The sequence below is a fragment of the Takifugu rubripes genome, chromosome 5, assembly GCF_901000725.2.
Source record: "Takifugu rubripes chromosome 5, fTakRub1.2, whole genome shotgun sequence".
Classification (NCBI taxonomy): domain Eukaryota; kingdom Metazoa; phylum Chordata; class Actinopteri; order Tetraodontiformes; family Tetraodontidae; genus Takifugu; species Takifugu rubripes.
This window is the reverse complement of record NC_042289.1, coordinates 9,666,794-9,681,114: the sequence shown is the minus strand read 5'-3', so window position 1 is coordinate 9,681,114 and position 14,321 is coordinate 9,666,794. Positions and strand designations below refer to the sequence as shown.

The following is a 14,321-nucleotide window of genomic DNA, read 5'->3' as shown; positions in this document are numbered from 1 at the left end:
CATACCGAGTTTTACAAAGCAAATGGAAGGTCGCTGGCTAGTGTCAACCATACGTGGTGCCAGCCGGTCCGTCTTTCACGGTCCCAAACAGAAGATGCTAACCTTGGACCCGACAGACTCGTCTGGCGTGTTTGTCTCCAGCATTGCTTTGTCTCTGGGGAAAATGGAAAACAAGATATGATCGCTGAGAGCTCAGAAGCTCACACAATTAGAGTTACTACAGGACAATTTAGAGAGAATTTCAATTTCAATTTCACATCTGTTAACAACCTTTTCCTCAAAATTTATGATTTAACTGAGTAAAGTTAAATTTAGGTTCAGCGTGTTGCCTTTTCCAGAATTGTTTCAAATCGGGTGACTTTCTGGGATAAAACGTCTTCTCTGTACTTCTCTGTCTGGTCAACAAATGAAAAATTGTTGTGCTAGTTGGTGCTGTAAAATGGGATTTGTCTCCAGGGCAATGGCATTAAAGCAGTCCATGACTTGAACACCACATACATGTACCGGTAGTTAGAGCACATATTTGGGCGATATTATAATGGCCAAAGGCGGAATATCTTTAGGACCTGGGTGTGGCTGAACTAAACACAAAATCTTCTTTGAGCTCTGGCGGAGAACAGCAGAAACAGGCAGAGGAAATGGAAGCAGGGTCGATAAACGTGCTGATCACAGGAACCAACAGGGGCCTGGGCCTGGAGATGGTCAGGCTAATGGTGGAGGGAAGCATTCCGGTGAAAAAGCTGATCGCCTGCTGCAGAGACCCCGATGGACCGAGGGCTGAGGTGAGTCCCGAGCTTCTGTTGCTGTCAGATGGCTCACAGCGTCTGCAGTGCTGCTCTCTGTGGCACTCAACAAGATTACTGATTACCTTCTGGGCCATCCAGAACCAGGTGATCTCTTCTTCAAACCTTTTTTTTGTTTTTCATAGGCTCTGCAAACACTGGGAGAGCAGCATCCTGATATCATTTCCATCGTCCCCCTGGGTAAGGGTTAAATGCTGCTATATCTACTCACCCCACACCCCCACCCTGACCATGAGAGTTGTGATTAAGTTTGAATACGATTGCTGTTTCTCTACTTCTCTTTGGCAATCTCCACCAGATATCTCTGACATTTGTAGCATAAAAGAGTGCGCCCAGCGGGTCGGCGCTCTGGTGGGGAGCGAGGGGCTAAACCTGCTGGTGAACAATGCGGGGATTATAAATAGATCCCCCCTGCTGGAGTCCAGCTGTGAAGATATGAGGACTCTTTTCAACACCAATATTTTAGGCCCTATGAACATGATTAAAGTAAGCAACAACACAAGGTAACCATTTTGTCGTATCCAAATTGGGGGAGCTAGCTAACTTTCACCCTGGGGATCATCTTTAGGAGTTCCTGCCTCTTCTCCGCACAGCAGCAGAGAGCAGTAAGATATCAGGGATGTCCATCAGGAAAGCAGCAGTCGTCAGCATTTCCTCGCTTTTGGGTTCAGTTCAAAATGTCACGAAAACCTACGAGAACTTCTCTGCGGTCCCCTATCGAGTCAGCAAGGTCAGTGCAACCCGTGTGACTGGAGTGAAGCATCTTTAAAAGCTTCCTTTTGCTTTTTAACGTCTGATCTGAGCTTCTGCTGCATCTGCTCAGTGCGCGCTGAACATGCTGACCACGTGCGCCGCGACGGAGTTCAGGAAGGACGAGATCTTGTTTTCTTTGCTGCACCCTGGATGGGTGCGCACCGACATGGGAGGAAATAACGTGAGTGACCAGTTTTCATTGCTAAACAATAAGGAAGTGAGGTCCACCCAACAACCACAATGTGACATGTTGTTTTGTTGTTTTTACTTTCTATTCTTCACTTGGTGGGAATTTTGACTTGAATGTAAGTATATATAGATATAGTTGTGAAGTGTTTCCAGGGAATTATCACACATTGTGCCCTCTCTTTATGTTGCCTCGTTAGTGTGACAGGTAGCTTTGTAAAAATCAGTGTACTGTATATCCTAATTATACATCTGTAAACTGCCTATTATCTTCATTTTACAAACCCTAATTCACAGGTATACATTACTGGTTTGGTGCAGCTGCAGCAGCACATATGAGGGCTGGACTGCAGTCTTTTTTGTTTCTATGGAAACAATTTCCAATCAAATGGCAAATGTGAAGTTATTTTCCTGCTCTCTGACACATCGCATGACACTGCACAGCCGATCTGATCGTTCATTTTGTCTTTATTGTATTTATTTGTACAAAGATCAGCTGAGTACCGGTATGTTTTTTATTCAGATATTAACTGACTGAGACCTGTCGATTGAAGCAAAACTGTCTGTTTCCCTCCAGGGATTGATTGATGCTCCGGAGAGTGTGCAGAAGATGTTTGACCTAATGGCTTCAATGACTGAGAAGCATAACGGCTCCTTTCTGGATTACCAAGGTCAAACTATTGCTTGGTAGCAGTGAATGTCCACGTTGAACATCTGAACATCATCAATCAATCATGAAATAAAGAAGAAATGTACCGATCAACTCATGTTTGTGTACAGAAATCATTGAAATCCGTTCGATAATCCCCGAAATCTCAAATTTCCCCGTGAATCACCACGTCGAACTGTTCCACACGGCCACCTTGGCTGGGCAGATTTTTAGTGGTTTGGGGTTATTGCCATTGATGTTGGCGCCGGGGCAGAAGAAGGGGTACATCCTCTCGGTAAAAAAGTCATGGAAAGTGTAGATGTGTGTCATGCTGACAGGGTTGGAGAAGATCACCTCTCCGGAATCGTAGTCCAGCTGCACCCTGACGCGGGTCAGCTCTCCCTCCAGGAGCAGGGTGGTGCTGGGCCTGGTCATGGCCGAGTACTCGCCCTCATAGTGCGAGATCATCCAGAAGCCGCCTTCAGGGCAGCCGGAGATGTGTCCTTTCCTGTCGATGGACTGCTTGACCACCCCGAGCATCCAGTCCATCTTGTCGTCAACCGTCACCTCCCAGGCGTGGCGGCCCGACGTGAAGCCCTCTGAGCCCAGCGCAAACACAAAGTGGCCGAAGCGTTCGGGGTTGTCCGGGAGCTGCTGGAGGGACCCACTGTTGCCGACGCTGGTCAGATCTGTGGAGAGGGACAACCAGCAGTAGGCGGTGTTGGGGTCCAGGGTGATGGGAGCTGAGAGAGGAAACGGAAACACACGCTTGGTCATGTGCACGTGCACTGATTTCCTCTGGCGGTGCGTTCACTGGCAGTCCAGATCGATGAGGTAATGTTCTCACTTACTGTACTGCACCAGATCGGCCATCTTCTCCCAGACGTGGTACTTGAGGGAACTGACGTGTTTGGCCACATTGATGAGAGCCCCTGACACCTTCTCTGGCTCTTTCTGAGGAATCTGAGCTCTGAGCAGCAAAGATCCAGGCGGTGATAATATCGAATATCGAACATCGATGCAGAATATTGTAAAAATGTTTACCTTTTCTTTGTGTTAGTGTAATTCTGAAAGGAGGAGGAGAAAAAACAGACAAAAATGACCAGACGACAGATCATTTCAGAGGAGGAATATGGAATAATCCTGCTACCTTGAGGAAGAGGGCATCGTTTGAGGCTATCTCATTCTCGACGGCGATGACGGCATGAGAGAAGGTGAGGATGCAGCTGGAGATGCTGTCGGTCTTCTTCTTCACCAGCTCCTTCTTCTCCTCGCTCTCCTGCTGCAAGGCAGCCAGGCGTGTCGACTCTTCCTTTTCCAGGAACTCCCTCAGCTGCCCAAACGCCTCTCTGATCTGCTTCTCCGTGGCCTGAGTTTGATTCTACAAAACAAAGAGGGAAATGCGTCAATCGAAAACTGGTCGGTCACGTCTGCATGTTTACACAGCGGCTCCGTTCACTGGCTTCTGTTTATACCTTGATGTGCACAGTTGTGTCATCACACTCCTGTTTGGCTTCATAGAGGCGTCGCAGGTGTTTCTTCAGAGGGACCAACTCCTCCTTCATGTCGGCCTTGAGACAAACAAGCATCAGACAGCACACAGTTAAGTTTGGTGGCAAATGTGATGATAATCGGCAGGAAGAGTTAAATATTAGCGGACTTCCTGGCAGCTACAGAGGGAACACGTTGTTCCACAAGGAGAACAAAGTGGAGGATAGGTTACCTTGAGGTCTTGGGCTCCCTCCTCCAAGGGGCACACTCGGTGTCCCTGGTGCTTCTTGGAGGTGTGACACACGCAGCAAAGAGCTTCAAAATCATCCTGGCAGAAGAGTTTGAGAACTTCCCCGTGCGCCACACACATCACGTCCACCAGCTCCACCGGCTCCTCTGACCCCCGTGCCCTCGCCAGTGCTGTGGCCGCACCCATCCTGGTCTCCTGCTCCCTCAGGAAGGTGTCGGCCACGTTCTTCAGCGCCAGGCTCACCGTGGGTTCTGTCAGAGAGCACTTCCTCCTGCAGATGGGACACTCGCGCCGCGCCTTCTTCTTGTTCCAGAACTGCTGCAGGCAGGCTCGGCAGAAGCTGTGGCTGCACTTCAGCACCACGGGGTCTTTGAAGATCTCGCAGCAGACGGCACAGGACAGCTCCTCTTCCAGCACGGAGCCCGAGCGTGACGAGACAGCCCGAGGTCGCGTGACCGGAGCCGCTTTCGGAGTCTGGAAGAACAAGAGCTTTCCAGGCTGAGAGGACGCTCGGGGGCGCAGCGCCATGCTTGGTTCCTGACGGCAGAGGGGTCCTTTGGGAGCTGCGACTGTTGAAGAAAGTACGCCGTGACAAAGACGCGCTCCTCGGTGGACGCAGCGGGAGTCCGCAGAGCAATCTGGACACAGTTTATGAGCAACCAGGGTTATAGATCAACAGGGAGAGGAAAAACAGGTTCGCTTCACTTCCAGTAAATAAAGGTCGTGCCGCTGACCCCTCCCCCAGAGTTCTGGGAAAACCAGACCACTCCAGCCGAGCCGAGTTTAAGGATCTTAACTGCAACAAAAAAGGATCATTTCCTGATGAATTCTGCTGGAGGTTCATTAAAACACAACCTGGGACCGACTGCTGGTGTTTTCCGCACCGTGTTGATGCAGAATTCCCCCTCCCCTGAAGAAGCAAAGAAAACTCTGTTCATATCGTGGTTGCACTATAGTTTAATATTGAGGAGTGTTATACAAAGCCTTGATCATTTTCCCCCAGTGTTACAGTGATCGAGCACCAGTTTTATTCCATTCTGATGAGAGAAACAAAACTAGGAAAATGTCGTCACAAGTTAAAGAGAGAAAAGAAAAATGACAGACTTCTTCTAAGACGCCTGATCACCCGCTGTACATGGGCTCAGGCCGTTTCTACGAGCTCAACTTAACAAAAATGTAACAAATGATGACGGTTTTGTCTGCAAAAGTCTCAGCGGTTGACGTGACTCCGCTTCCGGGTGCCTTCTTTAGTCACACGATTCAAATTCTTCATGTTACACAAACCTTGACTGAAAATAGACACACGCGTCACTTTATATAAAAGACTAGCTATAAAAAATAAGTCAGCACATGCCACAGACCTGGACACCCATCTCTCCACCTTTGCCTTAAATAATAATAACACTGCATAAATGGAGGAAACGAGCTGCCCTTTCACAGCTCTGACCTACAAGACAGAAAGCTACACTTCATTATGGCCCGTTTTTAATCCTGATAAAATAGAAATTGAAAGAGGACCAGCACTAAAAACAGAGAAATGACAGCACATGCTCTGTAAAACAGATCTGTAACAGCAAGATGGAGGTTCAGGCACGCACCGGAACCACCTTCATCTGTGCAACAGCGGCGCCTCTACAGCAGTCTCTTCACTTTCAGAACTCAGGTACAGTGTAGTGCGACGCAGTGCATTGTGGGGGAATATCACATTTTTGTTTGACTGTCCTGTTTTTTTTCCCTTGACTTGTTACACTGCCGGTAACCACGACGACATGCAGGGCCACACGAGGGAATGTTGGTCAGCGTGCTCGTAGTCCGAGGGTAGAGGGAAAAAAAGCACTTTGGGAGAGGTGACGGTCCTTTTAACCTGTGAGCGGCATCGTGCTCCTTGTCTGGACCCTCCTGAAGCGGTGATCTCGAAGTTAAAAAGAATAAAGGAGTATACAGGAATTAAACTAGACGGTACTGTTTCCTAGTGGCGCTGCTCGTTAGGAATCTCGCAGGGTGTTTCACGCCCGTAACGGCTGCAGTCACACCCGCCCGACCTTGGCGTCCCCGATGGCGCCCCACACGTCGAAAACAAACTCGTCTGGGAAGGCGAAGTCTCCCAGGGTCTCGTCCAACGCTTCGGCGAGCTCGTCTGGGTTCTTTTTATCCTTCCCCAGCTCAACCATGGTGGCCGCTGAGGACAGAGAAGACAGTGAGTCCACACACACTCGCACGCCTGTGGCGGCCGGAGGGCGACTCCCCTACCCAGCTCGCTGTCTCTGATGCCCATGTAGCTCTCCAGCAGGTCGTCCACCTTCTCGATGGCCTTTTCCTCGAAAGCAGACGGCTGGAGGGAAGGAATAGCAACACAGGGTCTCAGGGACCTGCAGCTCTGAGGAACACTCACAGGTGCGGGCTACTCACCAGCTGCTCTACAGTAGCCGGGCCTTTAGAGCGCAGCCGCAGCGTTCCCCTGCCGGTCCCCAGCTGGACCCCAGACGCTGACTTTGACCCTCCAGACCGCTGGCTGATCATGTCTGTGAACAGCATCACGACAGGGTCCCGTCACTCTACCGGCCGGTCAGCAAATCTCAACGCATTAACACGGCAGAAACCAGAAGGTCGCCGCGAGTCTGCCTGTTTCCTTCACACCTACCGAAGGCCTTGAGAGGCTCCACCAGCTTGATGGTGAACATTTTCCCTTTAGGAAGCTCCTTTAGCATCTTGGCCACCTCGTAGTGGCGACAGCCGATCAGGCGATGTCCGTTGATGGACTCGATCATGTCGCCCACGTTGATGACCTGGATCTGGTGAATGACGCTGCCCTCGCGGATCCTCTGAAAACACCACAGCGCTGATAAATGCTCCGGAAACACCGAGGTCATCGGCACATCCGATTTCACACCAATTATCTCCCAACCAGGCGGTGTCAAACCTTTTGTTGTCGACTCTCAAAGCACAATAGATCAATTTGTGCCAACGTGTCTCACCTTGATGAAAGCGTAGCCGGCTCCATTATCGGTGATTGTCAGCCCTAATGCGTCCTCTCCTTTGTAAACCTCAATTTCCTTTTTCTGTCCTTTTATGTGAGCAAAAATAAAGTCTTCTAGTCCGATCTGCCCTCCCAACAGTTTTTCCATGTCCACCTTGTGAGTGTTTAGGGTGCAAAACATAACCTGTGGACAGACACAAGATATGTTTTACAGTAAATAAACCTGTTTTTACTCCAACTGCCATGGCCGCCTGGCAGGCTCACCTCTGACGGAGGGATTCCAAAGGCCTCACCGATCTTGGCGTAAAGCTCCCGCACGTTACTGAAGCCCTCTATGCGGCCCGTGGGGCTGCCGTGGGCGAGCTGCGTGTGGAAGATGAGGCGAGGCCGCATGCTGCTGGGTGGTGGAGGCAGACCTTCCGATGTGGCGCCTTCTCCCAGCCCCACACCACCTCCGTCCAGGCCGTCCATGCCCGACACATTGAGACCTCCGCGGATGGGTTCCCCTTCCTCGTTCTCAACTAGCGGGGACGCTTTCTTCCGTCTTCCCAGACCCAGAGGCATAGTAGTCCAGGGGAATACAGACACAGGGGAGGGGAAGGGAGGAGGCTGTTCCAGGGATTTATGGGCAGTTCAGACCAGCATACACCTGTCTACCCAAATCAGTGTCACAGTAATTGATGTTTACGCCACAGGAATGAGATGATCCTCAGGACCAACTGGAAATGCACCTCAACCAGGTGTGTTCCTGAATCCAAACATCTGCCCAGTTTTCACGGCTGTTGCCAACCTCTGCAGTCTGTCGGGGCTGGAAAAAGACACATTTGCTCTTCAACGCTCCGCACCTTCATTGCAGGATGCACTTTAGTGTTAGCAATACGTGTAACATTGTTGAAACTGAGCATTCCCTTCACGGTGGACATCAGGGATCGTGTTTGCCGCTAGCTTTAAGGAATATTTTGGGTCTTTACACCACTTCTGACATCCTAAACAGACATTTACCGGGTGGCTAACAACTTAGCATGTAGCTACTCGCAAGGAGAGCTAATTAGAAGGGGAGCTGTTAATCCTTTTGTAGTTAATTACAGCAGAAGTGTTGGAAGAGAGCTGAGGTTTTGTCTGCTATCTTGAGAATATTCGGTGAATAAGAATAGAAAATAATAAAGAGCGGAAAGTAGTAGTTCTTACCAGGGACTTTTAGCCAAGTGTCGCTAGCTCTTCCGGCTAATTTAGCCTGCTCATATGTAATGCCGTCAGTTAAAGAACGAAACAATTAAATTCCTGTGCGAGAGGAAGCCCGACAATCGTGGCTGACGATTCCCTAGAAGACAGCTCAGCCTGGTCGGACTGATGACGATTTAAATACAGTATAGATGTGTCGGTATGCTGCTGTACATTAGCTCTGCAGCAGCCCAACAGGGCGGAACTGGGACGCCTTTACGTTCCGTCGGAAACCACAAACTCCAAGTGGCGGAATTCTTTAAACGTGCGTGGCAAAAGAATGGATTTGGAAAACTGACGAGAGCGCATTTCTCTACGTAATTAAACCATATGATGTCAGGCGTGATGTTATCTGTACATTGGAGACATAAAAAGAGGAAGGCCTTGTATTGTATTCACTACAAAATAGACGCTTTCTTGACTGCTCTACAAATACGAAATAAATGTAAAAGAAACGTTGGACTTTTTTTATTTCAAAGTCGCTTGACACAAGTAATTTGAAGTGATATTCTGGAAATACTTCTAAAGTAAGTCATTGAGTGCCTCTATTTGTATCTCTTTAGCCGTCTTGTTTGTTTGCATCGAGTGACTGATAAACACAAGTGAAGGCGCATCTTTCTGGCAGTGAGCTTGAGTTTGGGAACTATAGTAAAAACCGAAAAGTGTAAATATAAAAGACGTGCTTGATTATTTAAAAAAACAGGCCTGCAATTCTAGAGTTCACTAGAGCAGTTCTTGATTGAGGACACAAGGGGGCCGACGCTTGGTCATGTGGTCTTGTCAAGTCACTTTTAACAACAAAGGTCTATTTCCGGTTACACCTCCAAAATAATGAATCTTTTAATGATGGCCGCTAGAGGGCAGTTTACGTTGTTCGAGATAATTACATTTCATTTTAGATGAGAACAAACTTTCTTGTCTCCAGGAAACTTACGATTGAAAGCCTACGTCCTGTAAAATCCTGTAATTAGTGCTTGTAGATAAAAAAAATTAAAAAACTTGTGTAGTGTTGGCACGTATGAAAACTAAGACTGATATGAAAGCAGCTAATTTTGAACCACTAAAAAATATATGGTTTAATTTATCTTCCATAACCATGATGTGCGTGAATACAATATCTAATTATTCAACACGTAGTAACCATTTGTTTACACTGCAGTTTCTACGCGTGACCACTGGAGGGCAACTGTCAAGACATGCTCAAGCATAGTCCAACACGATATATCTGGATCTATACGTATAAATTAATTGTAGTTCCTTACAATGACCACAAGAGGGAGTATGAGTGACAAGGCTATGAATTAACTGAGTGCTGTGGAGTTGGACGAAGAACTTCCGGAAATTATTTTCATAATAAACTATACGAATAGATAGTTCATATATATATATACTCATGAAATAATGCGGCTAAATTGGGACGAGAAAGGAGTTGAAACGAAAAACAGTCAAATTAAAATTGTAACTAAATACTGATTTGTAGTTTATTTGTAATTTTCACAATGGTAAATTAAATAAGCAGCTGTGCAATGTTTTCTAGTTTTACCTATGAGTTTTCAACAGAAGCTTTTTAAGAAAACGAGTGTTATCTAATTTAAACTTGCTGAGCATACTTGCACTGTTGGCAGACAAAGATTACAGTTTGTCTGTGTTTTCAGATACAGCAGTGGCTTGTTGAGGGCCCGGCTCCACCTGACAGAGAAGGGACATTACTTGCTGGATCTTTGTCTTTTTAATGTGGGAATGTAAATAGTCACCACACGTCTTTTTAGAAATCCCCCAATTATCAAGTCATTAAAAAAAAAATGTTAAGAAGAAAAGCATTTCAAACCTGAGGGATTTCATAAAACAACACTAAATACTGTTTTCACTTTAAAAGGAAAAGTATTCTGTACAAAAAAGGAAGAGATTACACATCTCTACATTCATGTGAATCACATGTTGGTATCAATTACAGATCTCGATCTCCAGCAGGAGTGAGATGACGTCAAATCATGAACAAAAACACAAACACTGTGAACAATGAAAACATCACAGAATAAAAGGGCCGACGGCCACTAAAGAAGAAGAAACCAATTAGTGACAGCGAGCTTGACCTCTGCATTTAACCTGCCCTTTACACCAGTAGTGAAGACACAAGTCAGGAGCAGGAGCAGTGGGCAACGCGTCACTATTATCATTATTGGGGGCCTTCCTCTGGGCCACCAGCTGATCACAGTAGGCAATATTTATGCATACTCCACCTCGGAGCAAATGTTGGTAGTGAAGGAAATCAGGGAAGTGTTACAGACATGTCGTAAACCAACCTAAAAGGTGTTAGTCGATATTTGAATCATGCTGGAGAGAAGAGAGAGAAATCCTGCAGCAAACAAGCACCGATGTCAGATTAGAGCATCAAATATGCTGAAATCTGGGCCAACTAAAAAGGCAACAAGTGCTGAAAGTACGTTAGAATTTCAGTGATGCTCAAACACACACACACACACACTCACACACACACACACACACACGCATGAAAACTAAACCACCTCAGGGAAACAGCATGAAGTAATCAGAGTTCTGATTATTACGAGTGCAGGCTCAAATCTTTATGCAATGCAACTTCGATGGTGTTTGAAATCAACATCTACATTTAATCAAAGACGCGCGCAGGTACATGCGTCCCTTCTGGGGCCGCCTAAAAAAAAAATTAGATAAAAAAATAAATAAATAAAACAGAGAGTTTTGTCGTTTAAAGGTATCAAAAGTCCCGTCCTGCTGAGTCAGGTGGCTGCAGCCGTGCTAAAGCAGCGTGCTGCACCCGAGGTATTCGTTTCTCAAGACATTTCCCGACCCAATACTAAATCCTTTCACACACTCACACACACTTCCCCCCTAAATCTCACATTGTGGCACGTCTAAACTTCAGACCCTGAAAAGGATCAACCCAAAGTAAAAGCAGTTGTTCGGTCAGTGTAAGTGCATTTCCAGTCCACCATGCGTCTCATTTGGAACAGTTTCTGTTTTCTCCCGCACCTTCGTCACATTTGACATCATTTTGGAAGAATCTTCTTCAGAGTCTCTTGCGTGCTTTGGCCCAGTTTGTCCGGAAACATGACGGTGAAGTCCAGGATCATGTCACCGCGCTTCTCGGGGCACCGCGAGAGAGGGAGGCCTTCTCCAGAGATCCGCTTCTTCATCCCGGGTTTGACGACGTCCCTGGAGCTGACGGTGATGGTCCGGCCGTCCAGCGTCGGGGCGTTGACCGTGCAACCGCACAGCGCCTGCGGGGAACAGAAAGCGAGGTCATTAGACGCCAACCCTCCTGTCAACGTTTACGGGACATTTCAGGCGGTCGCTCACGTCTCTGAGGGATATTTTTGCAGGATAGATGATGTCGGAGCCATCTCGTATGAACACCGGGTGGGGTTTGTCCTTAACCACAAACACCACATCTGCGGGAATATTGGTGGGAGTTTCATCGCCTTCCCTGGGAAAGGTGATTTTCGTGCCTTCCTTCCAGCCACGCTTGATGTCCACCATTAAAATCTTGTCCTCGCTGTGGACCGTGCGGCCGTCTGGACTCAGCCTCTTCCTGGAAATCTTCATCTTTTTCGTGCAGCCTGAAAAAACCTCCTCGAGGCTCAGCTTTAGCTCGTGCACCACGGGAGGGTCCTTCTTTTTCGTCTCTGCCCTGTGGTGGGCTCCCGGGGTGGCTCGGAAGGACTTCTGAAAGCCCCCCATGCCCCCCAGTCGCCCCCTCCCGAAGGCTCCGAAGGGGTCACTGACGTCCATATCGTCGTCCCCATTTTGCGGGAAGAAATGATCGAAGGGGTTGCGGCCGCCGAAGAACTCGGCAAACATTGCGTGAGGGTCTCCATGGAAGCTGTAGCTGTAGCTTGGACCGCTGTGTCCTGCAGCCGCACCACCAGCTGTGCCCTTCAACCCTGCCAACAAAGTTATGGGGGGAAATTAAGACACTGACACTGGTTATTTCAATAGCTGATGCTGACAAACGCGCATTTAAGGGGGCAAATCTGCATATTTTTGCAGCAGGTCCAACTCAAATGATCATTGCAGTAGTTTCTCCACCAGAACCCCTCACAGATGCACATTTACTCACAATCAGAGCCTTTAAAGTGGACACACACGGACACACACACGAGGTTTGTCGGTGCATTGAGCAGCATTAGCGGATCAAGTTATGCACAGGAGACATCATAGTTACCTTCTTCTCCAAAACGGTCATAAATGTCTTTTTTCTTTGCATCACTGAGGACGTCGTAGGCTTCTGCAATTTCTTTAAATTTGTCCTCGGCTTCAGGAGACTTGTTTTTGTCAGGATGATAACGCAGGGCCTGCTTTCTGTACGCCTTCTTTATCTCGTCGTCGGAGGCACCTTTAGGTATCCCGAGCACTTTGTAGTAGTCTTTACCCATCACAGCCGCCGATCACGATCTCGGGATTCGGGATTTGTTCCGTTTCAGCGACATATGCAGTAGATCCATATGACAGGCCTGGGACGGACAATAGCGGGGCTTCGGGTAAAGCTGCCTTCGCTCGTCTGAATTTCCTCACTGTTCAACAAAATAAAATAGTTAAAGACAAATTAGGCAACGCTACAGCAGCATAAAGCAACGTGTACATGCTGGAATGACCCTGGGCTGGAATCAAGCTAGCGAAACTTCTGGAAGGACCTTGCAAAACGTGCGTGTGTGTGTGCGTGTGTGCGTGTGTGTGTGCGTGCGTGCGTGCGTGCGTGCGTGTGTGTGTGTGTGTGTGTCAGCACTACGGAGGCGAGGGGTTTCACTCACATCTACTTCCGGTTTAGTTCCGACAAGAAATATTAAACAAGAGCTTTGGAGAAGGAAGCGCAATGTTGTTTTTATTTAGACACGTTATTTCATTAATTTTAACTTTCTTAAATATTTCGTAAATATTTGCCACAATTCTGCCTCGGTCGAATCGGTGTTTATATTAAAAAAGACTGAAATATCTAATCTTTTTCACTTCCGTTTGCGCATAACCGTAAAAGGAATGGGCGGAAGTTACAGTTTATCTTTGTCCATCCCATAGTTTATCAAAATGAATGAATTGAAATCAACATTTGTGGGGTATGGCAACAGACTTGCATGATTTGCATTTAATGTATTCTTTGTATGGCTCCCAAAATAATTTATGATCAATAACCATGCTCACAAACGGTTTCATATTTAAATTTCAACTTTGTTTAATACAATTTAATTTCACAATAAGCCCCAACACCACCAAAAAACACGTCTTATTTTCATTCATGGTAACTTGTTAAGATCAAACCACATTTTTAGCACCATCAACTTTTAAAAATGTATTTCATTCCTCTGCACACATTACAGATACTACTAGTCTAGCTAAAGTACAGATGTAATTTATTATAATTATTATAAAGTATAAATAACTGAGGCCCCAATACCAGTCCTTATGGGATGCTCTTCTCTAAGGTGATTCAGTGTTGTTAATTTTTACAAATCTATTCTCATAAAAATATCTGTGAGACAAACGGTGACCGGAACGACATTTACATGATTGCAAACCTAAAATATGCATTGAATAATATGCTACGTATATTACTCTTACCTTTTTGGGAATGATTAATTGCAAACCATTTGTAAACTGACCTTTTATTTTAATTTTTATTCATTTGGGGTGAACACAGTCCTATTTGATTGCTTCCATTAATGTGTTAATCTTCATTAAAGGACGACAACTCAGACCTCTCTCCAAGCACCTTGATTCTTATCAGAATCACAGTCCATAAACTGCCAACTCAACCAGCAACCCTCCTAGCGAGGCTAACCCTCAAATACAAGCCAGTGAAACAAAATACTGTTCTATAAAACTACAAATAGACGACAAATAGATGTCTCTATATATATATAATATTAACCCTGAACCCTCCAAGGCGTCCATTGCCATTAGCTAGTAAAGAGAAAACTGGAATGAATTCCATGTCTAGTTTGGTGTAGATCTAGATTC

At 46.6% G+C, this 14,321-nt stretch overlaps 4 protein-coding genes across 4 annotated transcripts; 1 reads left to right on the top strand and 3 right to left on the bottom strand.

The window, feature by feature from the left end:
- Positions 1-584: 584 nt before the first annotated feature.
- Positions 585-2,507, top strand: LOC101076716 (C-factor-like). Its single transcript, XM_003964735.3, has 6 exons — positions 585-782; positions 929-983; positions 1,102-1,289; positions 1,372-1,533; positions 1,627-1,737; positions 2,320-2,507. Exons 1-6 carry the CDS (start codon positions 639-641, stop codon positions 2,431-2,433), a joined length of 774 nt encoding a protein of 257 aa, XP_003964784.2. The 5' UTR covers positions 585-638; the 3' UTR covers positions 2,434-2,507.
- On the bottom strand, positions 2,191-4,929 carry LOC101076486 (tripartite motif-containing protein 35-like). The gene is made up of 7 exons (XM_003964734.3): positions 4,867-4,929; positions 4,115-4,770; positions 3,867-3,962; positions 3,542-3,772; positions 3,436-3,458; positions 3,243-3,361; positions 2,191-3,134 (listed from the first exon to the last, which is right to left on the bottom strand). Exons 2-7 carry the CDS (start codon positions 4,658-4,660, stop codon positions 2,575-2,577), a joined length of 1,575 nt encoding a protein of 524 aa, XP_003964783.2. The 5' UTR covers positions 4,661-4,770; positions 4,867-4,929; the 3' UTR covers positions 2,191-2,574.
- A 140-nt stretch (positions 4,930-5,069) lies between these two features.
- On the bottom strand, positions 5,070-8,581 carry gipc1 (GIPC PDZ domain containing family, member 1). Its single transcript, XM_003964708.3, has 7 exons — positions 8,298-8,581; positions 7,374-7,917; positions 7,108-7,293; positions 6,774-6,954; positions 6,542-6,654; positions 6,383-6,464; positions 5,070-6,311 (listed from the first exon to the last, which is right to left on the bottom strand). The coding sequence occupies exons 2-7, from the start codon at positions 7,671-7,673 to the stop codon at positions 6,160-6,162; spliced, it is 1,014 nt and encodes a 337-aa protein (XP_003964757.1). The 5' UTR covers positions 7,674-7,917; positions 8,298-8,581; the 3' UTR covers positions 5,070-6,159.
- A 1,459-nt stretch (positions 8,582-10,040) lies between these two features.
- On the bottom strand, positions 10,041-13,050 carry dnajb1a (DnaJ heat shock protein family (Hsp40) member B1a). Its single transcript, XM_011604047.2, has 4 exons — positions 12,965-13,050; positions 12,535-12,883; positions 11,670-12,253; positions 10,041-11,590 (listed from the first exon to the last, which is right to left on the bottom strand). The coding sequence occupies exons 2-4, from the start codon at positions 12,743-12,745 to the stop codon at positions 11,360-11,362; spliced, it is 1,026 nt and encodes a 341-aa protein (XP_011602349.2). The 5' UTR covers positions 12,746-12,883; positions 12,965-13,050; the 3' UTR covers positions 10,041-11,359.
- Positions 13,051-14,321: the final 1,271 nt, after the last annotated feature.